This window comes from Helicoverpa armigera, chromosome 7, assembly GCF_030705265.1.
Source record: "Helicoverpa armigera isolate CAAS_96S chromosome 7, ASM3070526v1, whole genome shotgun sequence".
NCBI lineage: Eukaryota > Metazoa > Arthropoda > Insecta > Lepidoptera > Noctuidae > Helicoverpa > Helicoverpa armigera.
In genome coordinates, this window is record NC_087126.1 from 5327683 (window position 1) to 5346609 (window position 18927).

Consider the following 18927-nt stretch of genomic DNA (forward strand, 5'->3'; position numbering starts at 1 on the left):
TTAACGCCTAAAATATTATCTATGCAATTTCTTCATATTGTATTGAATTTGTCTGTTAAGTTATAAGACTGTATTTCAGAACAATACTTAGTGGCTCTGTTGTATTATAATTGCCTACATTATGATATTGACTGAAAATACGAATTAATATTAGATTGACTGTTTGGGTAGTCATCTGCTTTTAATCTCGTATTTGTTTGTAAATTATTTCAGAATGACCAATCTTCAATTTCGATTCTTCTTTATAATTTTCAAAAAATAATGGTACCTTCATAATTAAATAAGCTAAGTACTGCAGAACAAAATGTATGGAAAGCAAAGTCGATTAGAAACTTTTTAAAAAACCCCTATGTCATCAATGTAGATCTTTATCGTTATTGCAGTCCCAGACATTCTTTTCTGTGTAACTTTATAAAAATGACTGCAAAGTGCAATTTGTGCAAACCTAAATGTAAATAGAAAGTATTTAAATATTTAAAGTCGCACCAGATCTCACAAACTATCCAAAGAAAGTATTCAAAATTAACTTAGAAGGGGTATTTTTATGAGATCCGGCCTCTAGCTAGTCAGTTAATTCGAAGAGCCACTATCGGCGTAAATCGTACTTATTGTACTTACTCTTAATGTTCTATGTGTGGTCGACACCCTTCCTTGTACAGAAATGTTCAGTGTAAAAGGGCTTTTGCCCTGTTGTGGGTCATCAATGTTTAACTATGCTTATCTTCTATATGTTCATTGTCCATACATCGATGTATCATCTATTGATGTTTTTAATCTCACTGTGATTTTCGTTATTGTTTGGTGTAAATATAAAATTATAATGAGTTTAAATCAGTCTTTTCATAACAGAAATAAAACCAACGTCACTTTGTACCTATAATTTATTTTATGTACATTTTTACAAAATAGTATTTATTTTCTTTTTGTATAATCAATATCACACCAGATCACGAGATTCACAAGCACCAGAATGCTATCAATCTATGTTTAAATATAGGCACAGCATTAATAATAATAAGTAAAACACGAATAACAAAACACAACAATCTACATAAACTTTGTAATAAGTAATTGATATACCTAACTAAAACTTAATAGCTCTAATTGTTTTGGTAAAATTAATACAATCATAATATCAATCTACTAACTTTGTTTCGAGACTCATAATTAGGTACTGTTCATAGGTAGGTAGGTAAATAAAATACTCAAAGCAACACAGCTGATCAAAACATCATGGTAGAAGAAGTAGAACTTTAGGAACTACTTTGTTCGATTTTAATTAACTTACATGAAAATAAACAACCGTTATATTATACTGGTTGGTTATTGTTTTGAACTCTGATTTGGTAAACTTAAAATAATACTTATCAAACTTTCTTACTAGCATCGTCTAGAGGAACCATTACTTCTACAGGCTTATTGCCTTCAGAGTAAGTTCTATTTCTTTTACTTCCTAAACAACTGGTAAAGCAAGTGTCGCCTTTACCGAACCGTTCTCCATCGGCCAGAGATTGAGGCATGGGTTGATCCATCGTCTCTGGTAGGAACATACACAAGAATCCAGAAATCACCGCTACAACCCCGAAAGTTATAGCTGGAATTTTGGGATTGAAGGAATCCAGTAAAGTTATTAGTGGTGTCAAAGCACCTGAAAGCCTGGCGCACATTGAACCCAGTCCAAGTGCAGAATTTCGGACAACTGTAGGAAATAGTTCCGCCGAGTAGTTGTATATAATAGCGAAAGATCCGGCAATAAACAATTTGCCAGCAATTACAATTCCAGTGGATATAGTACTTCCAGCAGGTATGAAGGTAGCGCTAACACATGCAGCTCCTCCAACGAGCATCATCGAACTTATCAAAGGTCTTCTTCCCCAAATATCAAGAAAATAAATCACAGCTGCATAGCTCGGTAGCTCAACAAAGCCTAAAATAGCTGTTATCAAATACGGATTGCCTTCCAGCTTACCTGTGCTCAAAGTAAGTCCATAGTATGCTATGGAGTTAGCAAACCAACAGAAGCAAACGTTCATGGTTTTATTTCTTAAATTAGGAGTTCTAAACAAATCGCCAGTACTGGCTGCAGGAGCATCAGTCCCTTTCGAGGCTTCGGCTCTTCCCTTGGAAACCAATTCGGCTCTATCCAATGTGCTTTCAGATCTATTAAACTTCAAAGCTCTCTCAACTATATCCACAGATTCTTTTGATCGACCTTGAGCCCATAACCAACGAGGAGACTCGTCCATTATCCAAATGTGTGGAATAAGGAGTAGACTGTGAAGTCCGTATATAACTTGCAGAATTTGTCTATTATCTACTAGAGCTCCCCACCCAGCTACCAACATTATACCTCCTGCAAACGCTGCCTGAAAAGCGACACCACACGCAGTTCGCTTGCTAGCGCCTACTAATTCCATAGTTAAAACGAAGCCGGTAATGTACGAACCAGCAGATCCAAAAATTCCGTACAGGAAACGAACTACCAAGAATGACCAATATTCTGGTATAAAAGCTACTAAAACACCGAATACCAGCTGTAGCACTCCGGACCAACAAAATATTGTCTTTCTTCCATACTTATCGGCCATTCCTCCTAGAACTACAGCTCCAGTAAAAACGCCTAACATATAAATGGTTTGAGCTAACGCGCCCATCCATCTTTTATCACAGATTAGGTTCCATTCCATAGAGCGTGACGATGACCTGTATGTCGTGTCAAATACGAATTTAGAACAAGATACTGTATCGTTATTCTCATAAACGAGGCAGCTATGTAGCCCTCCGGAGACTGTCTTAGGGATGGCAGCTATTATTTCCGTAGAATTCCACGCTGCTATTGACTCATTCGTATCAACACCGTCGACCCAGCACCTGAAAATAAAAAGTTAGGCTTTTAGTATAGGTATATAATGTACCTACACTTTATTGTTTTTCAATATGAACCCCCGTTGTAATGTAATAGCTTTATAAGAGATGCCCATTTCCATAGTCTTATAATGTTACTCTATTTGTTCAGTATCATTTGTTTGTACTACTTATTAACATGCAGACCGTACCAGAAATATAGCGACGTTATCGAAGGTCTACATAATAACCTAGCTAGCTGATATATTCGGTTTACTTCCAAACAACATTTGGCAACCCCACTGTTATAACTACTTAGTTACCTACTTACATACAGTTCAATGTTTTGAACACTTCAAGTAAATAGGTACGCATCCTACATGTTATGAGCATGTCTAATAAGTACTGAATTTATGATTGTTTATCAAAAGATTCGATTAAGTAGGCAGGTACCTACCCAGTTCTAAAATCCACATTTTAATTTTTTTGTGCGTGAAAAATATCAGAAAGAAACAGGCACTTTGGTGTTCGATTCCTTCCTTTTTGCTTTCCTTTCTTGGTATGATATTGACCTACTGATTTCTTAAGGAATTCACTAACTAAAAATGCTTTGGTATTTCGATATGAAACTATTTAAGTATGTTTAATTATATTTTTAAGGTGTACCTACCTAGATTCTAGCAACATAATCATACATAATGTTTTACTACATCACATCGCGTAGCCAACTTACCATCTCGCGTCGCCCGCGCCGTAGCCAAATCGTAGCACGAAAATTGCAGAGCAACGCCTTGCGAATATTTTGTAGCAATAAAAACACAACTCTCGTAAAAATGTTTATTAAATTCGTTTACACCATGTATTTGATACTTATCCTACATTTGACATAGTCTTGATTAGTAAATATTTTGATTCTTACATAAATTCGTCGATAGAATATTAAAAAAAAAATAAAAAAATTGAAAAAGAGGCCATGAATTTGGCAAGTTTAGTGTAGTTAAAAGAATTATCCCAAAAATAGCTTATCTTAACGGAGTCTTAAATCTAAAATGACTGGGATACATTACCTTACTTACATTATTTCTAGTTTGTCTTCTATTGTTTTAGAAGACACCTGTAAACCCGGCTATGAAAGTCTTCTGGATGCCTAAATTAGAAAAAATACAGATTTAAAAAATATTGCCCTACGTAGATAGGATAGGTTTTGTTCTATTGACAGTTATTCCTTGGTTACGGCAGTAGATAATATAAGTTTTACAACAGACAGATTTTAAGGACATGGGTGATTCAAAAATAACGGTGTTATTAGGTACAATTAAAATACCAGACGTCTGACACGTGATAATGAACATGTTGTAATCGATTTTTCTCAATAAACGCCTATCGAACGTCTGTTTATTTTCTCGTAATAACACTATAATACACGCTCAGTATTTGGGTAGATAAAAATTAAAACAAAATTGTACTCTACCTTATTTCTACTAAGGGTTTTTTGGTTTAAACACCATACCTATATGTAAGCTAGTTTTTTACCTACAACCACTTAGTCCTTGTACATATACCTACCTAATTATTGAATTTCTCGGAACGGCAATGAAGTAAAAATATTGAATTCAGACGTGGGAAAATTAACAACAGGTCTCGTAAAAGTCTAGAATATTAAATAGGTACCTATTACGTATCATTTCAGTGGATTTTTCCACATAGAGTTGTTGCTACTTATTGCTGTGGCAATTGTTTTTACATTTCGTTTAAAAAAATAGGGAATTTAAAGTGAGTAAGTACCTGTTGTTTTCCTGTTTTCAGTCTTGTTGGAGGCAAGTACCTAATATTAAAGAAACCTGTAAACCTGTGTAGGTATGTTTTAAATAATGGACGAATGAGTCGCAAGATTTAGAATGTCAAGTGAATGATTACTCATCCGAATCCGATGATCCGAATTTAATGATCTGTCAACTTGGATCCCTAAAAATGTGGAAATGAAAAGCTTAGTTACATACATTATAGGATCAGACTAAATCTATCCATTAGCTTATACTGATGATCTGTTATCAGCCTATGCTAACATACCTTGGACATGCCTCCCGTATTTTTGTTACGTGAAATGCTTAATTAATTAATTTAGCCTTACAAATTGACTATGCGTGTTAATGTCTAAATGCTATAAAATACCCTTAAGTAGTTATTTCCCTAAAAATAAATTAATTACGTCTTTATTTGCCTACAAGACTATAGCTTAACTAGTTATAAAAATGTTACGAGCACCAACTGGCAGTGTTGTATTGAGCTTAAAGAATTTATGTCTCGTTATTGAACATGTACTTAGAGATGGGTAATAATAAATTCGTGTTGATGTAAATTCCACCAGACACTTAAACATAATTAAATCACATATGTATTTGCCATATCAATTTAGAATTGATGGATTTTCTTCGAGGAATAAATAGATTTTTGAATGGCTCTTCCAAATATTATTTCTGATCATCATGACAGCTATCAGAAAAGTAGTCTTTAAGTTTTTATTATTACCCTTTGACATAAACTACCTATAAATTATGTATTAGCCACAATGACTAGGTACGTAAACACGGAACTCGGAATCTATCACATTTATGTGATAATTTTATTTTCAAGGTCAAAATTCATTATATTATCCTTCGCCTCATGGACATTCTTAATATAAACACTACAGTTTCCAGAAAATGAAGTCCAAGTAGTCTCTTAATATGTGTCAGTATATAATATCAAAAATACTATAACTCCCTGCTTAATAATTTGCTGCCAGCAGCTAAGCTAACATTTTCACAATCCTTATTATCACGTTAAGACGCTTGCGGTAAGAAACGCATAATATAGGACCATAAAGCTTAAAAACTTAAAAGGCACTTCGAAATATAAAAATCTGTTGTGATGCACAGACAGCTCCTGTTGTATTAGAATGCCTATAGATATGCAACCAATGTCTGATTTAACGTGATAATAAGAAACGGGTTCCATGGTCTCGCTTTTTACTTAATCAATACTTTTTGTCTTTGAGACAAATCAATTGCTTGATTGAACAACTCTTAGATATCAACAGTACATTACTTACAGTATTGTACTTTGTTTTATAGTCTACTGGTGTACATTTGATTGTACTTTACCTTTAAAATATAAAATATGCCATTTTCCAATCAGATAAATCTGCATTTAAATAACATATTATTAGAATCATCCAGTCTTAAGCAAAACTGTTCTCATGAACACAGCTTGCTCGTCATTAACTCTTGACTAGACAATTTAAATATAACATTAGTCTATTTACGTACATAAAAACTTACAAACTAAATTCTTTGCAAAAAAGTTACAGTTATTTAAAAGAAGAAAACTTCATAGTAAAAAGAAGCTCTTTTAGTGTTGTATCTAGTAATGTAGAGAAAGTATGAAAACAGTGAACAAAGTTCATAAAATGCAAGCTTTACGTATAAGTCTATTAAGAAGCGTGAGAAATTACTAAAATAGCCGCTTAACTTACTTTACTTATTCTACGGCTTAGTTTCATTTTCGAGACATAGCTTTACCTACTGACCACACGATTTATAACGACTCTATGGTTTCTTTTCCATAACTTCCAACGGTACCATGGTCTCTGGCAGGTCGACTGTGTCGGTGCTCATTCGTCGACCACTGCAGTTTGTGAAGCAAGTGTCACCGACACCGAACTTCTCTCCATCTTCCAATGATTGAGGTAAGTTTCTACCAATTGTTTCAGGTAGGAAGTAAGTGGAGAATCCTGACAGCAGTGCCAAAAATCCAAAAAGAATTGTGGGTATTTTAGGGTTCAGTGTGTCCAGCAAATTGATAAGAGGCGTCAAAGCTCCAGACACACTGGCGCACATACTGCCCAAACCTACTCCTGAACTACGGACTACTGTCGGGAAAAGTTCAGCCGAATACTTGTAAATAATAGAATAGGAGCCCGATATAAATAGTTTTCCTACCATGACAATACCTGTGGTCGACGTTGAGCCATGAGGTAAAGCTACAATGACTAGACAAGCTATTCCTCCTAACAACATCATTGTGCTGATGAGTGCTCTGTGTCCGACGCGGTCCAAAAAGTATACAATAAGTACATAGCTGGGCAACTCCACGACACCCATCAAGAACATTAGGAAATAGGGATTCCCGTTTAGCTTCCCTGTATTGAGCGACAGACCATAGTACACGACTGAATTGACAAACCAGCAACCACAAATAATTAAAGTCTTCTTCAACATCCTCGGTGTTTTGAATAAGTCCGTTGTTCCTGCTGAATGTTCGTCGGTATATTTGGCACAAGTAGCTTTGCAGTGTGATACTAATGCGGGAGTATCTACTGGGTCGGTCACTCCGTTAATCTTCAGAGCCTTTTCTATGATAGCGACAGATTCTCGAGCCCGACCTTGAGCCCAGAGCCACCTCGGGGATTCGTCCATTAATAGCCAATGAGGAAGCAATATTGCTGCGTGTAAAGCATATACTATTTGTAAATAGAATCTGTTATCTATCAAGTATCCCCAAGCGGCTAACAGCATTATGCCGATGGCAAACATAATTTGAAACGTGACACCGCATATGGTACGCTTGCTGGGGCCGACTATTTCCATGGTCAATACAAACCCAGCTATATATGAACCTGATCCAAAGATTCCGTAAAGAAATCGAAGGCCTACAAAAGTATAGAAATCAGAAGCAAATGCCACTGATGTGCCTAATAGCAGTTGTAGGACTCCAGACCAGAGGAAGGCAGTTTTTCTTCCAAACTTGTCAGACATTCTTCCAAATATAAGCGAACCAGCCACCACGCCAAACATGTATGCGGTTTGGGCAGAGGCTCCCATCCAGCGCCGGCTGCAAACGAAATCCCATTCGATACCTCTCGAAGAAGTGTAATATTGGGTATCGTACACCCAGGACTGGCACTCTACTATGGTCTTGTTATCGCCATACATTCGGCAAGAGTCTAGCTTGCCGTGCTCGTTTAGGGGGATGGCGGCGTGCACCAGCGTCGAGTTAAACGGCTCCGTATGGTTTGCACTGTCTATTCCTTGCAGGTAACATCTGAAAATTGAAAAATGTGCTTTTATTGTTCTCACATTATTTTAGTTACTTTTTCGTGCCGAGCGTGCGCGGTGCATTAGGTTAGTGGCAGGTATACTACTTCATTCCATTCTAATAATGCTGTTAAACTTGTTTAAGTGTATGAGATAGTGCAGTTTTTATCTATAGTACTAATAAAGCCGTGTGTTACGACTAATTCAGCAATCAAGCACCAGTTACTCTACATTATAACTCAATCAAGTGTACTGAAATTTAATAATATGCTATGTTTATCACATACTTTCCTATATTTTTCGCACCTATGTACATAATGTCGTGTGAGTATAATATCTACATTTGTATGAAATGTGCATTCAATAGGATCGTTAAACATTGTTGATATTTTAAAGGTAACATGTTGATAAATTAAAATTATAATGTCATCTATGTTGACATTGAAAATTCCATTTTCATGACCGTGATTTCCAAGTATCGATCGATAGTCACATTTTATAACAGCATGTTTTATGCTATCGCTTTATATGTAAAATGACATATTTTATACTATGTGCTATACCTATATATAAACAGTCCTTACATATATATAAACAAATATACATATAAACAATCCTTTGTGAAAGTGGCGGAAATGCACTGCTACGTAAGTTTGGAACTTTTCCTTTAATAGGAATTATAATTCACTTGAAACCGAAGTCTATATGTTATTTGTTAATAAATGAATTGATGGTAACAGAAATTATGTTTTGGGAATAAACACATAACCAATAAAGCGTAAGACATAGCAAACCTTAGCCCAAGAGACAAACAAACGTTACAAAAGTATTTACTTACGTTCAATATACCAACATAAGTATAAAGTATAACGGCACCGATAGAATCACTCTCATTTTGTAGATATAATAACGAACACCAAAGCCGACCCGAGTACCCACCTCCTTCCTCATCAAGCCAAAACTTACACGCTGCGTAACCAAAAGCAAATAATGTTATAAGACCCATACCATACGCACCAATATAATTTTGAGAAAATTTATAAAGATATAATAGAATAGGACATACACTACACTTGCATTTTCCCGGAACCACCGTGTATAGAAGGAATTGATCAGCCTTTTTACGAAATACCCAAAAAATTTACATCTTTGTGAATTCTACTATCCGTCCATGCACATGCTGGAAGTATCCATTGTGTTCCTGTTTACCGCTGTTAACCAAGCGTCCGTATTTTTGACGGCACATAATTGTGGGACATAATTGATTCGCAGTGACTGACCGTGTTGACATATGCAAGATGTGACAACTATGTACATAACAATTTGTTTTGTCTCGCATTTTGCATAAGTCAACATCAGCGATGTCAACAGTAACAAATGATCAGTCATGAAATGCCTCTGGGTAGCAGCCGACATGGGTCGGACATATGAGTTGTGGGTCGATGTTAACCAACTGACCTGTGTTCGGGTACCGCAGCGACTGTGACTAGAGACAGCATATGCATGCCAGCCGTCATGGCCGCCAGGATATGAAGGATGAACTGGAAACATTGGTACCGCCCGAAGTCACCTGAAAACACCAAAATTCACACATCAAACATAGGACTGAAACTTTCATGGTAATAATCTATCGTGAAGAATATTTCTGTTCGATACCTAGCAGTTATTTAGGTTAAGAAAATATTATAGATAAGATAGGATAGTCCCACAATCATGGGAAAGTGGCTTGAATGTAGGTAGAGCGGCAATCGGTTGTATCATATTCCATTCACATATCGTATCGTAAAGATTCTCTAGGTACATTCATCTACTTACTGTAATATAGAAAGCTAGAAAACAATTCTAGGAGTCTCAAAAAGAAAATTCTTCTTTTCAAAATTACTAAAATTATATAATTTTATTATGTACAATTATGATTAGGTACACTCGACATAGGACTCCAGTGCAGTATTATTTTCGATTTCAATACAAACAAGTTTTTACATTATGTCGCAAAGAAAAACCAAGGCTTCGGCAGTATGTAAAAAGAAGTAATTAATAAACAATATATGTATTTATGCATTATACTGAAGGTACCAAAGTTATTATCGTTAACATTAAACAGAATTAATTAAATAATTAATTTATGATTATTCAAAGTGATTAATGTTTGTTTGTACATAAGGCATAGGTTACCTACAAAGTAATTAATAGATATGCAGTTGATCTATGTTTAGAGATAGGACCAACGACACTGATTAAATAGGTGTTTCCATAAGTATTTGCATATCTTTTAATTTTATTGCAAGTACACGTAGCCTAGTACCACCTTATATAGATACGTTCACAGCACATAGTGAAGAAGTTGTATCGTTAAATATATTATTGGTTCGCCTTGAACCTAATATTTATTACGATTTTAATACTCACATTCAAAGGTCATATTGTTTTACTTATTGTATTTAAATAAGTATTATGTCCTACGTAGTCAAGTTTACGTAACCGCCGCGTTTTAAATCTCAGTTTTAAGTATTGAGTTGACGTTTTAACAAGATTTTAACAGCAAACTGCGAATTGCAGAGACCGTATCGAGCCGAGGACTAAATATAGCCCTGCATGATACAATTATGGTCGGATATAAGTAACGTTATTAATATCTACGGTCATACCGGTTCCTACCTGTAAGCAGAAATATCTACCTATGTGGGTGTATGCAATCACACCTGTTTTGTACTATACGGAATTTTCAAAAAAGAATAATCATACAGTTACCAAGGTAATCCAGATCATTGATTTTCTGATAAAACAAGTGCTTATTATGAGTGTGCGATAATTGTATAGTAACACGTTATCTCACCTCGATTTTATGTTTCTTTTGACATTTTTACAAGTCAACGTCTTTAGGTTTATGCAATTAATTTCATCGTTTAATTATCACAGGTAGATTATATAGATATGGTTAAGATATAAGTAAACTTTTTCTTATCAGTTCCTAATCTCAGGAATAGACTGCATACTTGAGACAAATGAACAAAGGAATTGCGTAATTTGTACAGAAGCGTAGATGAGCAGAAATTAGCAACACGGCGGTACAAAACATATGAAACTATGAATATGAGTTGACGTCAAATGTAGTCGTTGAGAAAATAGCGCTTGAAGTGCGGAGGTACATGTAACATTTTTAAATAATGCGATCATTAGTAGGGTCATTGTATACAATGCTCTGTGGACGCTATCGGCGACGAGCGATAACCCTGTGACCCTCCGCGCTGTACTCGATCTGTCCGCCTCACACCCCGCGCATCTTATCGCTTAAGTTTATAATTATCCACACATTATACCGATGTTCAAGTGACACTCAATCCTTAACACCTTTACAGCTTTGCTCTGCACCATGTAAAACCGTCTGAAGATAGTTGTACGGTTTTTTGACCCTTTCATGATTGTGATGTGCCAACATTCTAATTTCCATCCATTTTGATAGTTATTTAGAGGTAGAGTCCTTTAACATTGAAAAGCACGCGGTAGATGCTTATCAACTGTAGCAATGAACATTTTGTACCCATATCATCATTCATAAGCGACACATCTATTTTTACATGAAATATTTATGTTAAACTCCACATTAGGCAATTTTCTACGATAAGATAACCTACCGCATCGCACCTACCACATAATTGTAGAAAGCAAGATACGTTATAATTTATTATCTTGAATGATAGCGACATTCTGTACACATGTTTAATGTATTAAGGTAAAGATGTTTAAGATTGGTCGTCAGACTCAATGGCATTTAACAACTTTCCAGTTAACATTTCCAATGCCACGATAGAGGTAAAACGGTACCTTATTTTACAAATAAATGACATGGTTGCTTTTGAAACGTACACCATATAAGGAATGCCTTACACAACGAATATGAATTCTACTGTTTGCACTTTGCAATCTGTGCAGCTGCATGCGCCGAGTTATCAGTCTAAACGAAGCTTGCACTGGTCATCAAAAGCTTAAAATAGATCTACTCTCTAATAAAATGTATAACTTTGAACACACCAGTTCCTAAATAGGTACATTTTAAAATGTAACTTTAATCTGTACGTTCATTAGTTAATTGGGCTCCAAACAGTTTAAAATCGGCATTAGCTTGTTAAAGTAATTTTAAACCGATAGTAACTAATGTAAGTTAAAATCAACAGAGGTTACTACCAACCCACATGGTCACTCAAGGCTAAAGAGTACGTGGCCACTAAAAGGCCAATACTCTTTAGTTCCTATCATAAAATTAGATATGCAATCTTAATTTCCGAACCTTATAATAGCAAGACAATACCATCTCGATTGAGTGTTGACGGTATGGAAAATTACGTGTCACGACGCAGGATTCAGTGGCCGATAGCAAACAGTATTAGAAACAATAACAGTATTATGACATTGTACACTACAGTCTATTCTACGTAGGTTTCATGTAGGTACCACGAGTGTAAGATCGGAACGTCACGCAACACGTATTGACTATTGACACAGATGCAGACCTCGATAACACTGCTGCGACCGATAACATGAACCTCAATAAAGGTTTTATCACGATTTAAATATAAAATATTTCCATTCAAATTTAACCTCTCGGTGATTAATGCTGCTTATAGTAAACAATACATTTTATCTCCTAATGAGACCTACATATACCTAACGTTTAGACTGCTCTATAAGGCGTACGTGTCAAATTTCAAAAATAGATCTGCGTGAAAGTCGCTCACGACGTCTCGTTACTCAGGTACCACCTACACATCATCTCAATATACATTCTTAGAATTGGTGTAATTAGCTGAAGCTTAACCACATGCAGACAGTAAATTGCAAATTGGAGGTCACCGGCGGAACACCGTTTATGCTGTTTTAAACCGTTCCAACTAAAGTACATGCAGTTCAAATATAGTCCACATAATATATTTGTTAACCTACTTGGTACTTTCTTGAACTCATAATATTGTTGCTTTATGATGACTACGAATTTAACATTCCACTGAACTCGGGGCATATAATAATTCGGTTATTTCGACATGCGACGAAAATAAACGACACGCACAAAACATATTCAGAAGGTCATTTACTTCAGGTCTTTCTGTCTTCATTTTCAGAGTAAATTCGCTTATAAATAGAATTTACAATTCTTAAATCGTCGTATAATAACAACGTGAAAGTTTGTTGATATTCAGAGTTGTTATAGAATGAGCGCCAACAATTATTTTGATAAATTAAAATAAATTTATATGAGTGGTAACTAAAGAAATATGTGATAGTGGTAATTTCATGTGCACCAAATTAACTGACATACATTTAGTACTATTATCGTCATATAAATATAGGTAGGTGGTTATGTAAATGTCCAGTCTAGTGATCTGATTTAGGTATCTCGAAAGAGTTTTTGTACATGTCACTGACCTAGAAAAGCGGCCTCATTTTTTACGCGTCCTAATGAAAGTGCGTTTACAAAGAAAATTGTGATTATTGAGTATAAGTACCTCGTTACTATGCATTTGTTAAATTGTGACCAATACATAAGGTAATAATTACAAGTATAAATTGACAGACACAATGATTTATTCAACACTTAGTTACGTATTAACATATTTTTAGTAAGTAGGCAAACGTAGTCATTTTATTGTTAATCGGTAAATAGGCGAAAACAATGACACTCTAGTGGGGGCTATACAACTGTACAATCTCTTTGAAGAACCTTTCTGAGTAATATCGATAGATTTATTGATAAACAAATAACATTTTAGTACAAGAAACGGCAGCCACAAAAGCATAAATCAAATATACAAACTGACGTCTAAGACGATCGTGAAATAATTATTAGTGGCTGTAAACATTTATTGTAGTTATTTTCGAATTTGTCGCTCCGAGATCATCCGTGTCAAACGTTCACGTGAGACCGATGGAAGTTGTCCGCGTAGAAAAAGTAGCACAGCTAAATCGGAACGCTTTGAAAATATCTGTGCTATACGGAAGATTCCTAATACAATAAAATTAATGAGTACTCAAACCACAATACGTTGATCGAAAACAAAGAGACAGTTTTATATTAACAGCTACCGCAAATTTATCTAGTTACATCATTTATCAGAGTCGTTTAATATCTCAAACCGAAATCACGATAATGCAGTAAAGAGCAGGTATCACTTTGTTAATTATTGATTAATCTATTTTCCTCATTTTATCTCTAACGTAACACGTGTAACACACATTTTAGTAGGTTGAAATTTTGATATCTCTCACTGTGTTAGTTAATTGTTATTGTAATGCTGTATTTAGTTTTTATAGTTTATTGATTGATATTAAAGTTGTACTGCAATTTGAAGTTACGCATTTAAGCAATAAAATCATGAATGCTAATCGACTTTTATTGCGGGAAATCATTATAAACGCTCAATCAATAGTTTTGAGGAAACGGTTACTGGACTAGTTTTGAAGAAAATGCTTTCGAAGCAGATTTTCAGAATCTATTAAGGCAGTTATGAGTTGTCATTTTATGAAATATCGAACTTTCTTTCTCTGTGTTTTGAAACTAATAAACTTAAATGCTTTAAATGTAAGTGTAAGTAAATATTTAAAACAATATGATTCATCTTTCAAAAATATGTGTATTTTATATGGATTGAAATGCAAATGGCCACCTTGGTCAAAGCATTTTATTATTCGTAAACCTACCGACCGAAGTACTTTCATCATGCAACAGTGTAATTACAGCTGTAAACTTAAACGAATACTTAAATGTTAAAGTGTTGTGCATTCATTAACGCCTGGCCAGTGAAGACAATTCACTTAACTTGTAAATAAGGAAGCGGTTTTGCCTAATTGCATGAAATTACTAGACGTACAACTACATACGTTTATGTGAACATATATAAGTAAAATATGTATTTTTTCCTCTTTTATGTAAGCCATACAATCTTTGTCTGGCTGGCAAGCAATAGAGCTTTCATTTACATAAATTACACATAGATTATATAAAAAACTTTACTACTTTCAGGGGTTGTTTAGAATTACAATTAATTAATATATCCTCTGAAGTATGATACAAAACACATGCTTACCTATAGCTTTATATAATGGGTCTTCACATTCCTACAATTCAATTTCAGCAAGTTTCAGTGAACTGAAATATGTGCACCTACAAATAGATCCAGAAATTGTAAGACGATGACCTGAATTTCAAGAAACAAACAGAGGTACCCTCCGTAGAGCCGGCGCGTGCCTCAAATTGGACTGTCCCATTATTTATGATACTTTGGTGTTTACGTAGGCCGACACACCTCCAAGTTGTTTCCGACGCAGTAGCTGCCGTGTTTACATCCCTACTACATCAGCTGACCACAGACTATGACGCGAGACTTTATTTTAAAACATTCACCATTCTTCAAATAATGTCTCCGTTGACATTTCAAGATCATTACGCTTTTGGGCCGCAGTCTATTGTCTTTAAAAATATTTTTTGTAAAACATAGACGGACAGATTAGCTGTAGATACAGAATCTACCTTGGAAATACAAGTCTTTGTCTCATTCAACATATTATCTCTATACGTATTGTCCCAGTATGTAATCGAATATAGAAATCAAATTAAATTGATAAGTCACGATTTTATGAACAGACAATGCTATAGATAAAGGTTTACTACATAAACGCCCATTACGTAATGGCTTCACTATCTAATTACTTACATAGATAACATTGCAACAATAAATAGTTGTAGAACATACAACGTTACGTCCCTCTCCTTTATAGATGTTGTAACGAGTTCCTAAAATAGTAGTTAGACTAAGGTCCGGTAATAACTCTCGATTCTAAATAAACATGGATCAATAATAATCGATTCGCAACGCCGATACATTCCGATTTCCCAAGAAATAACTAACACATCAACGTGATTATCGAGGTGGTATATTGCAGTGCAGTGTCCGGCCAACCTCTTTTTATATAAAGGGCATATGCTATCACTACTCGAGGTAAAGTGAGAGGGAAGTAATATACTCAAAATAAATAATGTAATCCCTTTGTTTTAACATTTATCAGGGCCGTTGCATGTAACGGTCTGATGGAGGCCTGATGGGATCTCTTGTAATAGTTATATAGCACCATGGAATGTGTTCATATCAAATTAATGTAATGTAGAAGCACCACTACAGTATGTTTACTTTGCAGTAATCAGTCACTAGTGCACGCCCACCGTATTGTTTTCATAGATGATAAATCGAGGCAAGTCGACATTTCCAGGTGTCAGCGCTCAACTGACACGATAGTTCGTCGAGATAATTACGAGTAGAAATCATTCCTCACCAAAGAGTAGGTATATGTTCATCCCAACACAGATGGTTCTAAGTTCAGTTCAACCCAGTACCCAGTCACCTACTCTATTTTTAAACGTTCGATTAGCATAGACGACAGACGGTAAAATAAATAATAAAAAAATCTGGTAAAACTCGTTTCGCGTGAGATAATAGAACAAGAATTTACAACATGCCTCATCTATTTTGAAATAATTTTGAGTATAGAATTAATTTTCGGCATGGTATTTGAAAAGCGTGTGAGCATTTCAGGTCAAAACAGTGCACTCAGTATACTGCAGTAATGTAAATATGACGCAGTCGTTGCTAATAATAACGCGTGTCGGTCGTGTTAGGAGTAAGGACCACAACAATATTTATATATCCTTAATAACAAGTTGTTTATCGCTGAGAATATATAAATGTAACTCTCCTTAACATAAGCCATTAAATTCTATATTGATCCTAAAGACCATAAATCGCATTATCTGACGGGTTTTCCAACAGACGTCATGGAACTAGAAATACTTTTAAAACAGGAAGGATTACTTATTCTACCGAATTATTGAAATTTTATGTTCATTATAAACACAAAAGTTAAATGCCACAGACAACTTTGCGCATGTTTAAGAACTTATTCGACAAACGTAAGTATCAAGAGATCATTGATCTTGTTAACTCATTACGAAGTAATTAAAAAGCTATTACGAACACGATTATTTTATTAGCTAAATTACCATGAGTAAATACATCGCGTGCTTACTGAGACATATAACACTAACTATAATGGCATAAAGAAATGTAAACTTAAAGATTAAGGTTAAATCATAGACAATTTCACTTATTATCTGAGTTAACAAATAGTATTATGTAGGTACATACAAGTGATAATTTTAGGCGATATGCAATGTTTTTTATCTTTTGTTAATAGTTGTTTTTTAGGTTATCAGAATAATTAGTACAGTAGCACGCTGCAGTACAGAACACAGGGTCACTGGAGTCACGCGATGTTATGCTATGGCTTTTGTCAGAATTACCATGAATAGGTACACTTTGTGAACTGCCATTGTTCAAAACTATGTTGAGCGGCTGTATAAAATTAGGTTTCCAATTATAAGATTAACTTAACCGTTGGCTTAACCTAATACCTAAATGTATTCAGCTTCAGCTTCATTATCGAGATTTCAAAATAAGACGTAGACCTACCTTATGAAGGTTTTTTTTTTGTTAAAGAGAGAGAAATCTCGAAAAGCCTCAAGGTTTATTTTCAAAATTTATTCATGGACCGATTAATCCGCATGGACGAGGAAATTTTTAATTTCCCACGTTTACGTTACGCACTTCGTCACAGTAATTCAATAGTACGTGTTTGTATTTAAATAAAGTACGAGAATGTGAAGTTTTTTATAATCGGCTCTATGTAGTCTACGGTAATTCGCTTTGAACCGTCCTGACAAAAATGAACTTAGCTCCAAACTTTAATTACAATTTCAAATGTTTAACTTCCAACGCGTCGGCATGTCTCGGTATTTACTTGTTTTACATGCGCATACTGTTTGCGTTGCCAAGTGGCGTTATTTTTGTTGCAATAACGGAAAAGCTTATTGTACTTCACAAGTGCCAAAAAGGGTGTCGGCAATACAACTCATTAGTTTGCGTAACAAATTATTTATTACATTTTTCCATGGTCTTCGTAGATTAGGTAACCAACAAAACTTCTCACATAAAATAATTATAACACTACTATATCACAGAATTTATCAAAATTCAAACACTCCAAACACACGGTTATCAAAATATTGCATATCATAAAAGCTGGCATTAGCTGCGCTTACAGAAACTGTCTTTCAAATCCGGATTTTAATGTAACAAGAAAATCAAGAACTATTTATGTTACATCCTGAGACCATACATACCAACGGGTATACCGATGGAATTTCGCATTTAGTACCATTTTCATAGGAACGAAAGGCCGTAAGGCTGACATTGAGGATGTGATCAATTAGAAAGGAAAGCGCGGCAACTATTAAACTTCGTCTCAGTCACATGAAGGTTTACGCTTACAACACTGATCACATTTCTCAGCCGAGACAAGATTGACCAGTTGCAACAAAACGAGGCCAATAAGCGTAACTTGCACTGTTGTCCATACAAAAAAAGAATGTACCAATGCTCAATTTAAAAGGGTTCCAAACTTCAGTGTTGCGAATTGTAAGCATCCATATGTTTTAGCACGCTGGATTTTGAGCACTCACCGAGCTTTCCCATCATTTCCTCTAACGCGTGATCCTTGTCCATGGTGAAGGCTGTATTTCCTGGCGCAGGAGTTTGACGGTTGAAGTTCTGTAACGATATTCACAAGCACCATTGATGGTAGAGTTATGTCAAACGCGCGGCGGCGTGAGTTGTGCAGGCGAACGCCAGGCGTGCGTGCCGGCGGACGAGCGAATGGATGGCAATCGTCGCGTCGTGGCGCCGACCGCGGGTCGGTTACCGCAATCGCGCGAAAAAAACCTAACCTCTTATCTGCATTGGCCATACCTGCCAGTTCGGTACTCGTTGCCAGCGCCGCAACGCCTCCGGGGGCTCTTGCACTGATACAACACTCGAGATACTGAATTACCGAATCTTATTTATTACTGCGTGGTAGACACTGACTGGTCTAATGGCCAAAAGCCGTTTTAGTCGAAAACAGGGAA

At 35.5% G+C, this 18927-nt stretch overlaps 1 protein-coding gene across 2 annotated transcripts; it reads right to left on the reverse strand.

The window, feature by feature from the left end:
* Nucleotides 1–866: 866 nt before the first annotated feature.
* Nucleotides 867–18718, reverse strand: LOC110370285 (organic cation transporter protein). Of its 2 annotated transcripts, none has more exons than XM_021326029.3 (3): nt 18484–18718; nt 9378–9489; nt 867–2871 (listed from the first exon to the last, which is right to left on the reverse strand). In XM_021326029.3, exons 1-3 carry the CDS (start codon nt 18524–18526, stop codon nt 1368–1370), a joined length of 1659 nt encoding a protein of 552 aa, XP_021181704.3. In that variant the 5' UTR covers nt 18527–18718; the 3' UTR covers nt 867–1367. The 2 variants fall into 2 exon arrangements, with proteins under 2 accessions (XP_021181704.3, XP_021181705.1); XM_021326030.3 differs by lacking the exon at nt 867–2871 and adding an exon at nt 4303–7926 and having other exon boundaries at nt 18484–18717.
* Between the last annotated feature and the right edge of the window lie 209 nt (nt 18719–18927).

Bases quoted from the DNA above. Each gene is read 5' to 3' on its own strand.
- LOC110370285 (XM_021326029.3), bottom strand. From the start codon at position 18,526: ATGGACAAGGATCACGCGTTAGAGGAAATGATGGGAAAGCTCG. The intron at 9,490-18,483 runs GTGAGTGCTCAA...TGGTGTTTTCAG, and splicing joins GGAAATGATGGGAAAGCTCG to GTGACTTCGGGCGGTACCAA. The intron at 2,872-9,377 runs GTCAGTTGGTTA...TTTTATTTTCAG, and splicing joins GCTGCGGTACCCGAACACAG to GTGCTGGGTCGACGGTGTTG.